Source organism: Acipenser ruthenus, chromosome 5 (genome assembly GCF_902713425.1).
Source record: "Acipenser ruthenus chromosome 5, fAciRut3.2 maternal haplotype, whole genome shotgun sequence".
Taxonomy (NCBI): Eukaryota; Metazoa; Chordata; class Actinopteri; order Acipenseriformes; family Acipenseridae; genus Acipenser; species Acipenser ruthenus.
Genome location: NC_081193.1, coordinates 1,327,897 through 1,347,937, shown reverse-complemented (window position 1 = coordinate 1,347,937; position 20,041 = coordinate 1,327,897). Strand labels below are relative to the sequence as shown.

The following is a 20,041-nucleotide window of genomic DNA, read 5'->3' as shown; positions in this document are numbered from 1 at the left end:
GAAAATAACGTGTACCATATTCAACCAATGTAATACGGGAGGTGTTGGGAAATAAGGGTTACATTACATTAGCAACAGTTGTTTGCCTGCAGTTTTGCATTTCGCCAACAGATGTCCCCATCTGTGTTTTTTCTGACCTTCACTGGGCAGTTTCTTGACAAGGATCACAAGACCACCACAACTACCCATTCATTAGTACCAGCTGTAGAAGTCACCCGGCGCTTTAACAATGAGAACCTGCACATCACACTAACCCTTTCGTGAAAAACCAGCCCTGAATGATGTAACGATTGCGTTATCAATGGAGCATGGAACAAAAGGCATTCAGACAATAACTTGAAACTTTTTTTCAGCCAGAAGCAGATAAACAATACCCCATTGTATCTACTGTATACGCGTAAGTCCACGCATTTCGCAGCGTGTCTCCGCAAAGATGTTTTTTTACAGCCAGGTTTGGCTTCACATAGCCCCGGCCTCCTTTCTCCTCAGGTCTGTTGCCCCAGCTCCATGTTGTTCCAATTACAAGCGCTCAAGGAATCTCTTTACAGAATGTGCTATATATGCACAACACAATTGGAAATGTTGATATTATATATAAATAAATATATCTGAATAATGCAAAAAACACCCATAGCTTTAAATACACAATCTTAAACAGTGAGGCACATTTTCCAGGGCCCAACCAAAGAAAGGGTGACAAAAGCACGCCTTGTTGGAGGAACTTTGTTTTGCAGACTGCACTGTGAATGCACATAGAGCCGTGTGTGAAAAGAGCAATTCAGTTCGGTGATTGGATTAACACAAACAACACAAACTCGATCACACGAATCATCCATGTCATGCCAGTTTTGATTACAGCAACAGTATTTATTTATATAGCGTCACTCATCAAAGGACCTCAAAGCGCTTTCATGAGTGGAATTAAACGCTACAGTTGCGTACTGCTGTGTCGTATTGTTTGGGGGAAAATGACAGCCTTTATATTCGGCTTTTAAAACAAAACACAAATATCTAGAGAGAACAAAACTTATATTTTATTTATAATAGACAGGCGTACCTGTTGGAGAATGGGGCATTAATAGGACTAATACAATGAAAACTGCAGCTACACTTTTACAAAGCATTTTAATAAAGCGTGGAGGCTGTTGTGGAGTTTAGCGTTCTTGGCAACTTTATACACAAGTCTACAATAGACTTCTAAACGCACCAAGGGACGCAAGTTATACTTGTATTTCTGTCTGCTCATAAACAAAGGGGGAAAAAGTATTGGAGCAAAGGAAATAGCCGCCTCCCCTTTAAGCATTTTGAGCCGCATGAGGTGGAGAAACAGCTGAAAATGCAACCTGATCCTGTGGGAGTTCCCTTTCTCTTAATAACATCGCTATCCCTCCTCTGCTCTCATGCAAACATACCACGGTGCAAGAGAGTGAGTGAGTGAATGAGGGAGTACCGGGGAGACTTTCACTGTGAAACGGACTTCGAAAACAAAGTAGAGTTTTTAAATGTGTGGAAACTCGAACCAAACTGGAATTTGACAACTTGGCTACCGACAGCAAGTGCTGTAATATCGAGCTCCATTGCAGGATTGCAGCGTTTGTCACTGCTGGTGATTGGAGATCGTGTGAACACATTACTCATTAGCCATGGATCCAATAACAAAGTGGACCCCTAAACACGTTGTGGACTGGATGAAAGGTAAGAGATATGTTGAAAGGTAAGGGGTATGTTGAAAGGTAAGGGGTATGTTGATATATTAAAAGGTAAGTGGTATATTGAAAGGTAAGGGGTATGTTGATATATTGAAAGGTAAGGGATATATTGAAAGGTAAGGGGTATATTGAAAGGTAAGGGGTATGTTGATATGTTGAAAGGTAAGGGATATATTGAAAGGTAAGGGGTATGTTGATATATTGAAAGGTAAGGGGTATATTGAAAGGTAAGGGGTATGTTGATATATTGAAAGGTAAGGGGTATATTGAAAGGTAAGGGGTATGTTGATATGTTGAAAGGTAAGGGGTATATATATTTCTTTTAAAACAAACTCTGATACAGCAGTTTCTGTCTTGTCACGTGCGCAGTGTTACTAAGACTGCTTTTTTCCACCTTCGTAATATCGCTCGTCTACGTCCTTTTTTGTCACTAGTTGATGCTGAAAGGCTAGTTCATGCATTTATTACATCTAGATTAGATTACTGTAATGCATTGTTGTGTAGCCTTCCAAATAGTTCTCTAAGAAGGCTCCAATATGCGCACTCAAGGGGACAGGGCTTTCAGTGTCTGTGCTCCCAAACTGTGGAATTCCCTCCCAAATATTATAAGAAATTCAGACACTTCAGTGATTTTTAAAACTCGTCTTAAGGTGTACTTATTTGATTTGGCTTTTGTATAACTCTCTTTTTTTGTTTTTTGTTTTCCTCTGTGAAGTGCCCTGGGATACTTGTTATGAAGGGCGCTATATAAATGAAATGTTGTTGTTGTTGTTGTTGTATATTGAAAGGTAAGGGATATATTGAAAGGTAAGGGGTATGTTGAAAGGTAAGGGATATATTGAAAGGTAAGGGGTATGTTGAAAGGTAAGGGATATGTTGAAAGGTAAGAGGTATGTTGAAAGGTAAGGGGTATGTTGAAAGGTAAGGGATATGTTGAAAGGTAAGGGGTATGTTGAAAGGTAAGGGGTATGTTGAAAGGTAAGGGATATATTGAAAGGTAAGGGATATATTGAAAGGTAAGGGATATATTGAAAGGTAAGGGATACATTGAAAGGTAAGGGATATATTGAAAGGTAAGGGATATATTGAAAGGTAAGGGGTATGTTGAAAGGTAAGGGATATATTGAAAGGTAAGGGGTATGTTGAAAGGTAAGGGATATGTTGAAAGGTAAGAGGTATGTTGAAAGGTAAGGGGTATGTTGAAAGGTAAGAGGCATGTTGAAAGGTAAGGGATATGTTGAAAGGTAAGGGGTATGTTGAAAGGTAAGGGGTATGTTGAAAGGTAAGGGGTATGTTGAAAGGTAAGGGATATATTGAAAGGTAAGGGATATATTGAAAGGTAAGGGATATATTGAAAGGTAAGGGATACATTGAAAGGTAAGGGATATGTTGAAAGGTAAGGGATATGTTGAAAGGTAAGGGGTATGTTGAAAGGTAAGGGATATATTGAAAGGTAAGGGGTATGTTGAAAGGTAAGGGATATGTTGAAAGGTAAGAGGTATGTTGAAAGGTAAGGGATATGTTGAAAGGTAAGGGGTAGGTTGAAAGGTAAGAGGTATGTTGAAAGGTAAGGGATATGTTGAAAGGTAAGGGGTATGTTGAAAGGTAAGAGGCATGTTGAAAGGTAAGGGATATGTTGAAAGGTAAGGGGTATGTTGAAAGGTAAGGGATATATTGAAAGGTAAGGGATATATTGAAAGGTAAGGGGTATGTTGAAAGGTAAGGGATATGTTGAAAGGTAAGGGGTATATTGAAAGGTAAGGGATATATTGAAAGGTAAGGGGTATGTTGTTGTTGTTTTTTAATGATACAAGGTGTTTTTAGGCAGCAATGCTGAATGGAACGCTAGAAAAAACTAACTTCATAAAGCACAAGAGTGTTTACTTTCTCTGAGTTTCGGGACTTCAATAGAAACTAGGGAAACGCGAATTAGCTTCAGGATTCTCATTCTGTATTCTTATTATTATTATTATTATTATTATTATTATTATTATTATTATTACGTTTTAAATCACAATCATACATATTTGTAGGCTATATAAAGTTCGTCACCCCATAAATTATAATACCATTACTCTGTAATAGCGACGTTGTAATGCTGTAACCTAGTTCAGGAGTTGAATGTAACTCTCAAGCAGTGCTGCATTGTTACAATACGCTGACTGTACGTGTAGGTTAAACATATTGAGCGTCCAAGTTCTAGTACCTATTCCAGTCATAATAACTGTGCCTTTTATTTTTTATTTTTCTGACAACACTTCTCAGATTACTGAAGCGTGCTGATAACATTGGGAAACATTGCTTTGTTTTTCAAATGCCATCATTAGTAAATAAACAAAGCTGCGAGAAAGGAGGGTGTGGAGTCTCCTGTTTAGCAGCATATAACTGTTTAAATATTTAAGACAGGCATTTCACTTTGCTGACACAACATCCTGAGCCAAATATGCTTAGTGGGCTGTTGGCAGGAGTGTCCGGGGAAGACAAACAGAAAAGTATACTGAAAATTGACCAGGTTAAAAAGTCACAGAGTGGGCCCAAAGATGTTTAGTAACACCAAAAAAATTACCTTTTTGGGGTCTCCACCTAACTTTAATGAGGTTTGATGTATTTGTGTCCCTTATGGGGGACTACATCTTACCAATAAGGCTGGCACACACACACACACACACACACACTAACTGTATGCACACATAATAAAGGCTACAGTAAATTCTGCGATTGAATACTTATTTTTTTTTGTGTGCATGCTGGGGGGGGGGGCAGAGAAAATATATTCATTTCATCATTCAGTCTCATACTTGAGATGGTTCTTGCGATCGGGAATATCGCTAAATTACATTTTAAATCTACCCTTTTCTTATATTTGTTCCTCCTGATAGGTTGGCAGTTTGGGATTCCAGAGAAATCATATGACACCATGACCTTTCAACCCAATTGTCACAGTGTTGCAAGCGTTGTCTAGAATGAGAAGGACCAAATACAAAATGAATTTGTAGAAACCTTTGTCAGCTAGACTACTAAGAAGTCTTTTAGTTTTACTGAGAATTAGGAGCAGTCACACGGCCATACAAGGCCTCCAAGGAAGACCAAAGTGAGTAAGACTTCAGTATTGGAGAAGCAGAACTAGAACTGCTCAGAGTGAGTTCAAACAAACAGAAAGAGCATCACGACGTGGTTCAGGCTTTCCTTTCTGTGACGTGGTTCAGGCTTTCCTTTCTGTGTCGTTTCAAGTATTTGTTGCTTGAGATTCATATTTTGAAGTGCTCAAGTCCTGAGGGAAGTCTTCTTTTCATATTAGAAATCCGAACTTGTCTGTTTTCCATAAAGGAGCACGTATAGATTCTCCAGCTTAGCAGCCTTAAGCAGTTTCTCACGAGGGCCAGTGGAGCAGTGAATGCAGCTGGTATATGAAAGTGTACGTTGGCAGCGTTGACAGTCATTGTGCCTGATCAAACTGCTTGCTGTTTGAGGGATGAAACTCAATGTCTTTCTTGTTTTTGTAAGAGATTATTGCTAAATATGCATTTACACTTTGACACCGATATGTAACTTTGGCTGCGTTGTAGACAGCAGCTCATAAAGCCATAACAGTTAACAGATGAACAGGACTTTGTCCAGTAGCCACATTTGCAGACACATTAATGTATTTTCCCATCAGGATAATCATCTGTTTTTCAAGGCAATAGCATCGGCCTCTTGTTAAACCAGGGCTTCTCAGAAGAGGGGGTTATTTTGACAAGTCACTGTATGTCGCATCAATAAAAACCTATAAATAAATGAAAATGTATTGTAAAAACAGCTGCAGGAATTCCCATTGCATCAGCACACAAGGGGAATGCCTTCCTAAACAATTCAGTTTGTTATCGCAATCCTACATGCTTGTACTCGACTTTCCCAATATGTTTCTGACGTGCTGTCTCCAGCAGTGTGTTCCATGGTTGCTATGTGGTGTGGAGGGGTTCTGATCAGAGCTGTGCTTAGTATGCTTGTTTCAGGAAAGTGCTTTGTGTTTGTGTATGTGTGGGTAGATCAGTACCATTGACTGCTTCTCTCCTGATTGTCTACATACTGTAACTGTCAATAGTCAGCATATCATGACAAAGGTAGACTGTAGGCATGGGAATTTTAAACATTTAAACGTATAAACTCTAGAGAAGTGGTTAAACGTTGAATAATATGCTAGACGCATAACCGGTCACATCACAGATTTCACCAAATGCATATTTTTTAATGTGTTCACTTTAGTAATTTATCCTCATATACAGTCAGTCCGTCGCGTATCCGACTGCTGTGGTGCCACAGTAAGGGCGGATATTATAAAAAGGAAGGGGTTTGGCAATTGCCTTCAAGTAGTATTTTTAATTGGTGCACAGAAAGATTGACACTGGGGCGGGTTTTATTCTTGGTTGATCTGGCGCTTCATTGGTACGTTCTGTGTTCATGCTGTAGTGGGTGTGGTATAGTTCAGTGCACGGGGGTAAGAGAGTTAATGACAAGCGTGTTTTGTGACGTTTGTATTTATTTTTAATAAAATTGCATCTCTAAACAAAGGAATGAGGCAAAGCCACGTTTGGATGTATTTTGAGGAACCGGACTGGAAAAACATGATATGTAAATAATGATGCCAAACAAAATTGCTGTACCACAAAAACACAAGTTCAATGCTTCACCATTGTAGCTCTTGCATCCCTGTGAATATGTATACTGTAACACGATTTATTTATTTATTTATTTTGCAATATTAATTCATAGAATGACTAAGTGTAAATGAATTATGTATAGGCTTTAATTTACCAGTGCACTGTTATGCAAATCATTTGTTTAAAAAAAAGTCCTTTATCTATGTAATTTGTCAACAGAAGGTGATATTTAAAATAAAAAAAGGATTCCCCATTTGTGGCACAGTTTGTAACAATGTATTGGAATCTGTGCATTTGATAGATTCTGTCACATTATTTTTTGTTTTGTTTTGTTATTTCAATCTAATGTAATGTAAAAAGGTTTATTCACTTTGTGCCCACAGGGCCAGGCACATCTCAATACGCAGTACAAATATACAAAGAGAGACGTTTACTAAGACAAACATAATAATACAATAATGCTTTTAAAAATACCAAATTCTCATTGTTGTTTTTTCTTTCTTTAGATTTTTTTTTGTATCACATGCGGTACAGCCGCTATAAGATCGTTACCTTTATTAACAATGTGCATGGATGAATCTACCAGTTAATCAACTAATGGCCATAAATTAACCGATCAAAATGCTAATCGAGTGACAGCCCTAATTTCAATATATACTTTGGTCTGTATGTGTTTTTTTTTTTTTTTTTTACTTTGTAGTCTTTACAATGTTAAAATGTTATTTGCTTATTTAGGGTTTCTTTGCTTAGAAAATATTAACCAGGGCTGTCAGAATGTACATCAGAATGTAATATAAAGAGAGTGTGTGTACGTAGATATGGTTTAAACATTTAAACTCTGACCCCTGCATAGCATTTAAACGTTCGTAATGTACCAAAAGCACATCCCTAGTAGACTGCATTAGGTGTGACGGAGGGACTGGTAAATGTGAACAGCTAGCTGAAACCCACGTAAAGCGCTGGCTTTTTACAAAAGTCAAATGAAAGTATTGAACAAATCCATGCTGTTCCAGAGCGGCCCTGTGACATTCTTCTATTGTGTGTCCAGTGAAAAGTCAGCTGGCTCAGGACAGGCGGTCAGCATTTATGAGTTCCTCTTTGCATTTTGTTTAAAATAAACGGTGGACTTCGATGCAGTGTGATTCAGTGAGCTGTGATTTGTTTGTCTGATAACTGTAGAATGCAATCGAGATGTTGGCAAAATTTAAGGTGATCAGTCCTTAAACTGGGACAGTATGGACATTTTCACTTTGGCAATGATCTAATATCATATTGAAAGTGAATGCAGAGACCCATGGTGGTATTCACAGTTGAATCTTTAACTTTTCAAAAACTTTTTTTTCTCTTATTGTCTTTGTAATTTCATTTCTACACAACAAGTATAGTTATTACATTACACAGTAGCAATTCAATAATATCACATTCCGAGATTCTATTTTATTACTTATACTGCAAATCGAGTCCCTTTTCTGCCTAAGAAACTGCATCTTCTCTCTTTGATTTCCACTTTCTTGGCTGTTTATTTTTTTGAGTCAACAATATAGGCTGAGACATGAATCAAGGTGTAATAGGATTACATTCTATTCCTTTTTCTGATATAATAATGTTTTGGGGGCTGATTTCCACTGAAACGAACGAGTGGTGAATAATAGCCATTGTCATGTGCACCCCAAACAGTTTCCACACGGTAGGGATTGAATCTCAGCCAAGTCCAATTAAGAGAAGTTATCCTGTTCCTTCATGGGAGCCAAGGGCTGCTAGGATCAGCCGCAGTGCCTGTCTAGTGTGGGAGCAGAATCGGAGCACTCCTTACTGAAGGGAGAGAATGGGGCTGTGATCATTATTTAAACAAGCTTACCAAAAAAAGACAAGAAAAAGGGGGGGCTGGAGCCCACTAAGTTAAACAGCGGGTTTTGTAACTAAATATTTCAGACATGTGATGGAGTCATGAGACAAACAGTGGCTTCTCCGCGTTTACCACAGCTATGAAGAGCCTCAGAGAGGGATGTACTGGAACATGTGTGAGGAATCAGTGTGTTAGTAACACTGTGCTTATACACCATGGCCTGGTGCAGATTGGTATGTGAGGAATCGGTGTGTTAGTAACACTGTGCTTGTGCACCATGGCCTGGTGCAGATTGGTATGTGAGGAATCGGTGTGTTAGTAACACTGTGCTTGTGCACCATGGCCTGGTGCAGATTGGTATGTGAGGAATCGGTGTGTTAGTAACACTGTGCTTGTGCACCATGGCCTGGTGCAGATTGGTATGTGAGGAATCGGTGTGTTAGTAACACTGTGCTTGTGCACCATGGCCTGGTGCAGATTGGTATGTGAGGAATCGGTGTGTTAGTAACACTGTGCTTGTGCACCATGGCCTGGTGCAGATTGGTATGTGAGGAATCGGTGTGTTAGTAACACTGTGCTTGTGCACCATGGCCTGGTGCAGATTGGTATGTGAGGAATCGGTGTGTTAGTAACACTGTGCTTGTGCACCATGGCCTGGTGCAGATTGTTTTGCATTTACCTTTTTCAGCTTGTACTGCTTTGGAACTGGCGAAAGCTGAATTAGAAATATTGATCATACAGCAGTGTGTGGCATGCTGGTTATGTTTGAGATATGTAAGGTCTAGGATCTCTGCCCTGTATCTGTTATATTTATCATTGTGATCAATTAGGACCCGCATAATAGTTAATTGGTCCAAAAAGCATAGTTTGTCTATTGGGATTTTAGTCAATTAGTCACATACCTTATAGACGCCTACTGATAGCTATTCCGAGGTTATTGATTCTTCTTTTCCAAACCATATATTGACACAATCTACTTTTAACAGGAGAGTTACCAAATTAATCTATTACATTTATTAATAGGGGCAGCAGTGTGGAGTAGTAGTTAGGGCTCTGGACTCTTGACTGGAGGGTCGTGGGTTCAATCCCAGATGGGGGACACTGCTGCTGTACCCTTGAGCAAGGTACTTTACCTAGATTGCTCCAGTAAAAACCCAACTGTATAATGGGTAATTGTATGTAAAAATAATGTGATATCTTGTAACAATTGTAAGTCGCCCTGGATAAGGGCGTCTGCTATGAAATAAATAATAATAATAATAATAATCATAATAATAATAATTCACATTTTGTTTAGGGCCAACGTTTATCTTGAGTGGTGGGGGATCAATGGTTTTGATTTCTGTTTATGATAGTAGCACTGACACAGTGTCTCCAGATGAATACAGAGTTGACTGCTTTGCTTGAACCAGCATCTCTATTGTGGATGGATAGTGAAGGAATTGGTTTTGATTTCTGTTTATGATATTAGCACTGACACAGTGTCTCCAGATGAATACAGAGTTGACTGCTTTGCTTGAAGTGATCTCTATTGTGGATGGATAGTGAAGGAATGAATTGGACGAGCTCAGTTTGGTTTTATGGAAACGAGCGTGTTTTGAAAAGCTTCCTGAGCAAACCCAATACACGCACTGAGCTGGGAAAGTCTTTAAGATGGGATCTGTGTAAAATTCACAGGTCAAAGAGCAAAGGGGATTATGACCCATGCTGTGGTAAAGAAAATGGCATTTCAGTTTTTTTAACCTGCTGCTAATGCTTAACATCACCTCTGCTGCGTGAAAACATACAGATAAACGGGGCCCATCAGTCAGTGTCAGTTTTGCACAAGAGCACAATCACCCAGAGCACATCGTTGGCCTGGCCAGTGGAAATAGATCAGAGATAACCATACCCTCCTCTGTGCACACGCCACACCCCTCTGTGTCAATCCATTTGAAAGCTGCTGTCTCTCAATGTAAACACGGGGAGGTACAGTGGGGTTCTACTGTTTTTACTGAAACACTGTGTTTGAGCCACATGGCTGCCAGGTCTATGGTCTGATATATTGTACTTTGTGGAAACGGTACTAATTATTTAGGAGGCTTCACTGTGTAATGGGCTTTAGGTGATGCTCCAGTAGCAGGAAAGTGCAATTACAGCATGTGTGCTCCAGTGGCTGTATTGCAGCAGAGTGCCAGCTTCATGCAGAAAAAGCATGTGTGCTCCAGTGGCTGTATTGCAGCAGAGTGCCAGCTTCATACAGAAAAAGCATGTGTGCTCCAGTGGCTGTATTGCAGCAGAGTGCCAGCTTCATGCAGAAAAAGCATGTGTGCTCCAGTGGCTGTATTGCAGCAGAGTGCCAGCTTCATACAGAAAAAGCATGTGTGCTCCAGTGGCTGTATTGCAGCAGAGTGCCAGCTTCATACAGAAAAAGCATGTGTGCTCCAGTGGCTGTATTGCAGCAGAGTGCCAGCTTCATACAGAAAAAGCATGTGTGCTCCAGTGGCTGCATTGCAGCAGAGTGCCAGCTTCATACAGAAAAAGCATGGGTGCTCCAGTGGCTGTATTGCAGCAGAGTGCCAGCTTCATACAGAAAAAGCATGGGTGCTCCAGTGGCTGTATTTCAGCGGAGTGTCAGCTTCATACAACCATTATAAAACTTTTAGACAAGATCTCTAGTAGCTGGGATTAACCCTGTAATGCCCATTTTTGTATCACATGTGATCCAATGCTTAGCCACCCCTCTATTATTTTTTTTTTAAATCCAGCCTCACAAGCCAGGATTTTTCATATGCAGTACGTTGTGTTGCCGAACAGAAAAAACAAGAAACGGAATCTAGTTACATAAATAAAGCAGCTTTTCTCATTTAATAAATGCTCGGGCATTACAGGGTGTTAATTTCAAAGACTCCTCCGACACACACCTAAGATCTAAGTGGTTTCTTAGCATCTTTTAAACATTGCATTTATTCCGTCATGCACACACAATACAGTGATGCACATATCTGCAGTGTTCAATACGAGCGCTTCATACAGGAAGCATTGTGACTGGTGTGTGCCATGCACACGACAGTGAATTCCATTGGGTCATGACTGTTCAAAGACCTCTCGGACCGTATTCAGACACATTGTTCACGTATTGGCCCCGCAGTACACAGCATTGGTCAAGACAAGTCAGCCTCATAACATTGCAAATTTATCAGAAGTTGCTGTTCAACAGGTTTTGGATTAGCATGTTTGTTAGGCGGCTCCCAATCTGATTTCAAATCACTCCACCAAAGGCTTATATGCAGTGTTTGACCTGCTAGCAAGGCTGTACTTGCATGTTTCAAAGGGATCAGAACCCTTCTGTTCTATGGATGCGGTGTGCTCTTGACATGTGTAGATGAAATTGCCATCTTATGAAACCTTTTTGTAAAATTGTGTAATTACTTCTCAACAGATTTATTGAAAAAATAGTATCGTAAAATGTTTGACCTGAAGAGCAATAAAAAGTGCTTTCTTTGATTAATTGCTGGGCTTAAAGGTCACAATGAGTAGAAGCTACTCCCAGTTTGAGTAGCGCCTCAGACTGGCTGCATGTCTGGGCGAGCATGGGTATTTTTAACTCTGGGCAGGTGCAATTTCAGATATCAGATCAGAAACCTTCTGTTTTATTAGTGCTCTGTGAGCTTTTCTTGTACACTCTTTGTTTGTTTTAAATACTCTGTGGGTGTGTTAAAGACCTCTGGTGAATTGCCTTCTAAAGCAAAGTGATCTGGCTTTTCTGTTCCGTACTACATCATGGATGTTATTGCTGTGTTACCTGTTTGACAATGTGGGCATTAATCCTGACACTATCAGTGCACTGGAGCATGCATTTTGAAAAGAGCTTTGAAACAGACTTTAAAGTTATAAGTGTACAAAGTTATCAGGTTTTTAACAATGAAAAAGAAAATGACAGGTACGTTATTTAAATAGCTGTAGCAGCACGTGGGGACGTGTTAAGCTATATTTTTCGGAACCCCCGCTACTTACTCTTTAAGTAAACAGTATATTGCACACTAGATAGAAATAAACAAAGCTACTCTTGTGATATTCATATATACTGTGGCGATCTCGGTTCCTGCAGGCTGGGGTTTCTCACAGGTAGAGGTGGGACGGGAACCCGGGACCTCCCGCTCTGAAGCATAGCGCCGAGACCGCTGTACAAAAGAGCCGGCTCCCTTGCAGGAGCAGATATTGGGATTCTGTCTTCATGTTTAGATTGCGTTCACCTACCAGCCCTGATCCCTACCCCTCTGCACGCTTCTCTCTCTCTATAAATATATATAGGGCTGGTGTTCATTTGCTCTTTTTAATTTAAAACAAAATATTATGATGTAAAGGTGATGTTTCTTGTTTTTTTTTTTCACTGTTTTGCCCTTGAAAGGTTGGTGCAGACAGAAGAACAAATCCGTTCTGAAAGCATGGAAGTATTTTTTTTCAGCTATGAATGAAGCTGTCCAGACTTGCTTTAAGGACAGCGCAGGTATTTTAGAGTTTTAATAAGGGTCTGCTGAAACCTGCACTGCTAGGGGGACAGTTTTGATCAACGTTTTTAACCTTCTTTCCTTTTATTTAAAGAAACTATAATATTGTTTTCTTTTGTTTGCTGTGCTGACAGTTAATTACTTGATAGTGCATGCAGACTGCTTTATTTCTGCATGTCAACATGGAAACCCAGCACTATCGCCATGAATATAGAATAAGGTAAATGGAACCAATGCTGTCATCTAAATGTTTCTCACCTCTGGGCACCCTTTCTGCACAGTTACTGCATTCACACTGTCTGTCAGTAAAGGAAAGTGCCAGGGCTTCACCAGGCTGCTTAATGACCCTGCCTCCTGCGCTCTGCCCTGAAGCAAGTGAAGTCCGGTTCACACAGCACGATCAGGATCCTCAAGCACCTCTCAAGTTACAGGAGCTGTTTTGTGAAACTGCATGTGGAGTTGACTATGGTTCTTTGAACAAGCCATGCACAGCGTCCGCCTCGCATGTTTTCATTTTGCTATGGCCACTCTCTTCTGTGTCATTTCCTCAGCCATAACCCCAGTGCTGCTGGGAGCCAGATTATTTTTGCTTCATTACTCAATCAAATTTATTTTGTATAGCGCCTTTCATGCCAAGGCATCCCAATGCGCTTCACATTACAAATATACTATACAATAATATAATATACAATAAAATATCAAAAAACATCCAAAAACAAATACACATTAACAAACTGCGAGCATAAAAAGGAGGTTTCCAGTCAATGCTGGATTTAACACAGAAAATATAAATGCAGGGTACAGTAAATACGTGTGTGGGCTTTTCGTGCGCTTGCATCTATGAGCCAGACGTATATTTAAATTGTCATGTATGGAAAAGCGAAGTGGTAGATGCATTGCGAGGTTTCTACAGCGTAGTCCCTTTGCTCCAGCAGCCCTTGCTGCTCATACATTTCCGTTCAAGTCATTGTTTTGTTTTGGCAGGAGGAGGTGGCAATAACAGTACAGTACTGAAATGGGAACACTTCCTTAACCATTGTACTCAGAGCCCTGTAAAGTTCTTTTTCTTTTTTGTATAATTTGTTCGTTTTATTTTTCACAAATTGTTTTTATTACAGATACACATTAATAAAACAACTCAAATAGATGTGCATCAATAATAGTATAGTTGTATCATGTTTTAACTACATACATATTTTGTTATTAAACATTATCAGTTTTTTATTTTATTTTATTTAACACAAATAATTTACATACCATAATTTCTCATTAGCGGCAGTAACGGTAACATAGTCCCCCACTCTTTTCAATCAACTGCCTATTTACAGTAATATATATATATATATATATATATATATATATATATATATATATATATATATATATATATATATATATACAATTTACACTGCCCTACTATAGTGGGGCTGTCATAATAATTGCACATACATCAATCTACCCATTTAAAAAATATATATATTTAGGAATTGTAGGGCACCAAATTATACATCTGCGCAAGTGCTAGGCAGAGCTTCCGTTTCCCTTCAGACCGTGTCTATGGTAACGGCTGAGCCTTGACAACTACGGTTGCGAGTACTGTATATACTTAAAGTATTTTTTTGTATAAACCTCCCAATTTAAAAAAAATGTCATTCTACGTTTGCTTTATAATGTTTTTTTTTTTCTTTTTTCGTTTTCTATGTTGCATTTCGTATTTGCGAAAAACAGTACAGTACATGTAAAGCGCATTCAGTTTATTGCAGTAATCTCTTTGCTTGGATTGCTGACGGGGCACACGGACTGTGGTTTAGTGCTGGAGGAGGGGCTTTCTCTTGAGGCGCTCATGGCAAAGATTAACGTTTACTTCTGATAGACTCCATGTACTGTACTGTGGTACAGGAAGGCTATGTTATGAAAAATCAGCTGGATTTCATCAGCATTAATTAGTCAGACTACCTTTCAGAGCATAATCCATATGAGCAAGGATGCACAGGGCACCTTCTTGGTGTTGTCACTGTAAAGACTGAAAATAAGACAAGTGGAACAGGACCATCTTGTTGGATTTGTGAAGCTCTGCCTTGTTTAATGCTTCAGTGTAATATTTTTCTTGACACAGGTGCTTCCTGTGCTTGCTTGCTTGCTTTCTCATTGTACTCCACTGAAACTGAATGGGCGTTGCAGTCATGCCCTAGTCTGTGTGGTGAACAAACCACACTGGGAATTACTGGGAAAGTTTGGTTTCTGTTTCAGGCCTGCTTTTAAGAATGGTTTTGATGATTTCCACTGTACATGTTTCATAATGAATATGCAGACTGTCTCTCTTGTGTTCAGCAGTTTCTTTCTTTTTAGAAAAAGTGGATCTGGCCGTTCATTCATTTTACAAAGGAATACAGCCTGTATCTGGGTGTTTTGCCAAATTCTTAACCATTGGTTTAACATGTTGAGTCATTTACAGTCAGCAGATGGACTGAAACTAGAAGCCTGGGTTTTATTTTTATTTTTGTGGGATGTTGAAAGTGGGTCACCAGATTCTGTGGAGGTCTCCTTTATTGTGGTTGATAGTACAAAAACCCATGTGGTGGGGTAAAGGGCCCGAAGGCAGTAACTAATTCTGCACCATGCCGGCAGTGTGATCTAGACATAACGTTTCTGTCATTTCTTAAAGCTTGTTTCAAGGGCTTCTCACCATAAACAAGTAATTGACGTAAGACATTAACACACCTCTGCCATACCATTATTAACCTATTGTGGAAGTCCCCATAAGCCTCCAGCCACCTGTAGCTTGGTACACCACAGACCCACAGGAAATAACGGGGCATCCCAGTGCCTGAGACACACCCAAGTGAACAGGTTAAAGCAGAACCTTCTGTACTGTAGCCTAGGGCCCTGCCACTGATATGTGACCTTGCAGCACACAGCAACACAAAACGTTCTCCGGCAAACAGGAGCAGCAGTGTGGAGTAGTGGTCAGGGCTCTGGACTCTTGACCGGAGGGTTGTGGGTTCAATCCCTGGTAGGGGACACTGCTGCTGTACCCTTGAGCAAGGTAATTTACCTAGATTGCTCCAGTAAAAACCCAACTGTATAAATGGGTAATTGTATGTAAAAATAATGTGATATCTTGTAACAATTGTAAGTCGCCCTGGATAAGGGCGTCTGCTAAGAAATAAATAATAATAATAATAATAACAGTGTGCTTCGTCAGTCAGTGTATACTGAGAAAGTCCACGCTGAATGATCAGATGTGAAAGCCTTTGTAAGTGGCTATGATTGCATTCTTCAGTTCCCCTTCAATAGAATGTTTAGGACAATCTCCATTCCTTAAATCCCCACGGATTGAAAAGTTTTAAAGCAAGAAGATGGCTGTTGTAAGTCTGCTACTGCCAGCATAGCTGCTACCAGACTGGTCCAGTGGAACCGTGGGCAGATTGCCTGTGTTTACAATGAAGTGCCCTGGTGAACTGGTGTGGTTTCACTGGGCAACCTCTGCTGTATGTAATTATATATATATATATATATATATATATATATATATATATATACAGACGTGCTCAAATTTGTTGGTACCCTTACAGCTCATTGAAATAATGCTTCATTCCTCCTGAAAAGTGATGAAATTAAAAGCTATTTTATCATGTATACTTGCATGCCTTTGGTATGTCATAGAATAAAGCAAAGAAGCTGTGAAAAGAGATGAATTATTGCTTATTCTACAAAGATATTCTAAAATGGCCTGGACACATTTGTTGGTACCCCTTAGAAAAGATAATAATTGGATTATAGTGATATTTCAAACTAATTCGTTTCTTTAATTAGTATCACACATGTCTCCAATCTTGTAACCAGTTATTCAGCCTATTTAAATGGAGAAAAGTAGAGGAAAATCGACCCCAGATTGAACAGAAGGATAGTGCGAATGGTAGAAAAAGAACCAAGGATAACTGCCAAAGAGATACAAGCTGAACTCCAAGGTGAAGGTACGTCAGTTTCTGATCGCACCATCCGTCGCTTTTTGAGCGAAAGTGGGCTCCATGGAAGAAGACCCAGGAGGACTCCACTTTTGAAAGAAAAAACATAAAAAAGCCAGACTGGAATTTGCTAAAATGCATATTGACAAGCCACAATCCTTCTGGGAGAATGTCCTTTGGACAAATGGAAGCTGGAGCTTTTTGGCAAGTCACATCAGCTCTTTGTTCACAGACGAAAAAATGAAGCTTTCAAAGAAAAGAACACCATACCTACAGTGAAACATGGAGGGGGCTTGGTTATGTTTTGGGGCTGCTTTGCTGCGCCTGGCACAGGGTGCCTTGAATCTGTGCAGGGCACAATGAAATCTCAAGACTATCAAGGCATTCTGGAACGAAACGTACTGCCCAGTGTCAGAAAGCTCCGTCTCAGTCGCAGGTCATGGGTCCTCCAACAGGATAATGACCCAAAACACACAGCTAAAAGCACCCAAGAATGGATAAGAACAAAACATTGGACTATTCTGAAGTGGCCTTCTATTAGTCCTGATCTGAATCCTATCGAACATCTATGGAAAGAGCTGAAACTTGCAGTCTGGAGAAGGCACCCATCAAACCTGAGACAGCTGGAGCAGTTTGCTCAGGAAGAGTGGGCCAAACTACCTGTTAACAGGTGCAGAAGTCTCATTGAGAGCTACAGAAAACGTTTGATTGCAGTGATTGTGCAACAAAATATTAGGTTGGCGGTCCCATCATTTTTGTCCATGCCATTTTCATTTGTTTTATTATTTACAATATTATGTTGAATGAAAAATCAAAAGCAAAGTCTGATTTCTATTAAATATGGAATAAACAATGGTGGATGCCAATTACTTTTGTCAGTTTCAAGTTATTTCAGAGACAATTGTGCATTCTTCGTTTTTTGTGGAGGGGTACCAACAAATTTGAGCACGTCTGTGTATATATATATATATATATATATATATATATATATATATATATATATATATATATATATATATATATATATATATATATATATATATATATATATATATATATTACTTGGAAGATTAGTGTTGGTTGTACAGTAGGTTATGTTTGGAGATATATATGTGCTTGGATGATTAGTGTTGGTTGTACAGTAGGTTATGTTTGGAGATATACACTACCGGTCAAAAGTTTTAGAACACCTCCATTTTTCCAGTTTTTATTGAAATTTACACAGTTTAATGTCTCAATGTACTCTGAAATTAAAGCATAGAACAAATAAACAACTGGAGATAAAAAAGAAATCATGGAATCGTTTTGTTTAACAAAATTTAATCTAAATTTTTGACTCAAAGTAGCCACCTTTTGCAGATATAACAGCCGAACACACTTGTGGCATTCTTTCTACAATGGAAATCAAATATTGTTCGGAAAGTTCTTCCCAACACTGTTGCAGAAGTTCCCACAAATGTGTTGCACTTGTAGGTTGCTTTGCTTTCACCCTTCTGTCCAGTTCATCCCAAACCAGCTCGATGGGGTTTAAGTCTGGAGACTGTGCTGGCCATTCCATGAATTGAAGCCTACCGTCTTGTTCTTTTCTTCTAAGGTAGTTCTGACATAGCCTGGAGGTATGTTTTGGGTCATTATCTTGCTGTAGGATGAACCCCTGACCAACTAGGCGTATACCAGAGGGTATTGCATGGCGCTGCAAAATGCTGTGGTAGCAGTTTTGGTTCAGGGTGCCAGTCACTCTGTGCAAGTCGCCGACTCTGGATTCAGCAAAAGAGCCCCAGACCATCACGCTTCCTCCTCCATGTTTGACAGTTGGTGTCACACACCGAGGAACCATCCTTTCGCCTACTCGACGGCGTACAAAAACCCTGCGTGATGAACCGAAGACTTCAAATTTTGATTCATCGGTCCATAAGACCTTCTTCCAGTCTTCAGTAGTCCACTGGCGGTGCTTCATGGCCCAGGCAAGCCTCTTTTTCTTATTTTGCCATCTTAGCAATGGCTTTCTTACTGTCACTCGACCTGTCAAACCTGCAGCTCAAAGTCTTCTCTTCACAGTTTAAACTGAGACTTGCTTACTTCGACCAGTGTTAAGCTGTGCTTGAAGCTGTTGTCCTGTGAGCCGCCTATCACGCAAGCTGTTGACTCTCAGAAACTTGTCTTCTTATTCTGTTGTGGCTTTGGGTCTGCAAGACCTCTTCCTGTCAGAGTTTCCTCCAGTTTCCAAGTGCCTTTTGATGGTGTAGGAAACTGTACTCACTGACACCTTGGCTTTCTTTGCAATTTCTCTAAAGTAAAGACCTACACTGTCTGTCTTCCTTTGTTAATTGCCTTTTTCTCGCCATTATGAGAGCAATATACTACTTCCTGCAGTACAATACTGTCCAAATAATGCTTAAGAGGGTGTAGTAACACAGTCTGTTCCAACACTGCTTTTATACAGACAGAGGGTTTGCAGTTTACCGCTTACCTTTGTACCATTTCAGGTTATTCACTGGACTTGAACTGCTTAAATTTCAATAAAAACTGGAAAAATGGGGGTGTTCTAAAACTTTTGACCGGTAGTGTATATGTGCTTGGATGATTAGTGTTGGTTGTACAGTAGGTTATGTTTGGAGATATATATGTGCTTGGATGATTAGTGTTGGTTGTACAGTAGGTTATGTTTGGAGATATATATGTGCTTGGATGATTAGTGTTGGTTGTACAGTAGGTTATGTTTGGAGATATATATGTGCTTGGATGATTAGTGTTGGTTGTACAGTAGGTTATGTTTGGAGATATATATATATATATATGCTTGGATGATTAGTGTTGGTTGTACAGTAGGTTATGTTTGGAGATATATATATATGCTTGGAAGATTGGTGTGGGTTGTACAGTAGTTATATTTTTCTTGTACACTCAATATAAGCTGTGGATGAAAGCTGGTTATGATGCTGTATCTTTGTTTATTTTAAATACTGTGTGTGCGTGTGCATGTGCGTGTGCGTGTGTGTGTGTGTGTGAAAGACATCTGGTGAATTGCCTTCTTTAGCAAAGTGCATGTTTAAGAAAAGATTGTGCATTTTGTTTGTGCATTTTGTTTGACAACTTTTTACACTTATAACTTTAGTCTGTTTCAAAATGGCCACTCTAGTGCACTGGCATTTGAAATCTGGCCTCTAAATCATTGCAAAACCCCCCCCCCCCCAGAAAAAACACACAAGTGGCTCTGGCTTTTCTGTTCCGTACTATGTCGTGGATGGTATTGCTGCACTGCCTGTTTGACAATGTGGGCAGTAATCCTTACACTATCAGTGCACTGGAGCAGACATTTTGAAAAGAGCTTTGAAACAGACTTTAAAGTTATGTGTAAAAAGTTGCTGGGATGTTAACAATAAAAAGA

General features: G+C 39.6%; 1 protein-coding gene across 1 annotated transcript in view; it reads left to right on the top strand.

Annotated features, from left to right (window-relative positions):
* The first annotated feature begins 724 nt into the window (after positions 1-724).
* cnksr3 (cnksr family member 3) overlaps positions 725-20,041 on the top strand; it is a 57,721-nt gene continuing 38,404 nt past the window's right edge. The window contains exon 1 of the mRNA XM_059023501.1: positions 725-1,695. Coding sequence (XP_058879484.1) covers positions 1,644-1,695 — 52 coding nt within the window. The 5' untranslated portion in view covers positions 725-1,643. The remainder of the gene's footprint in view (positions 1,696-20,041) is intronic.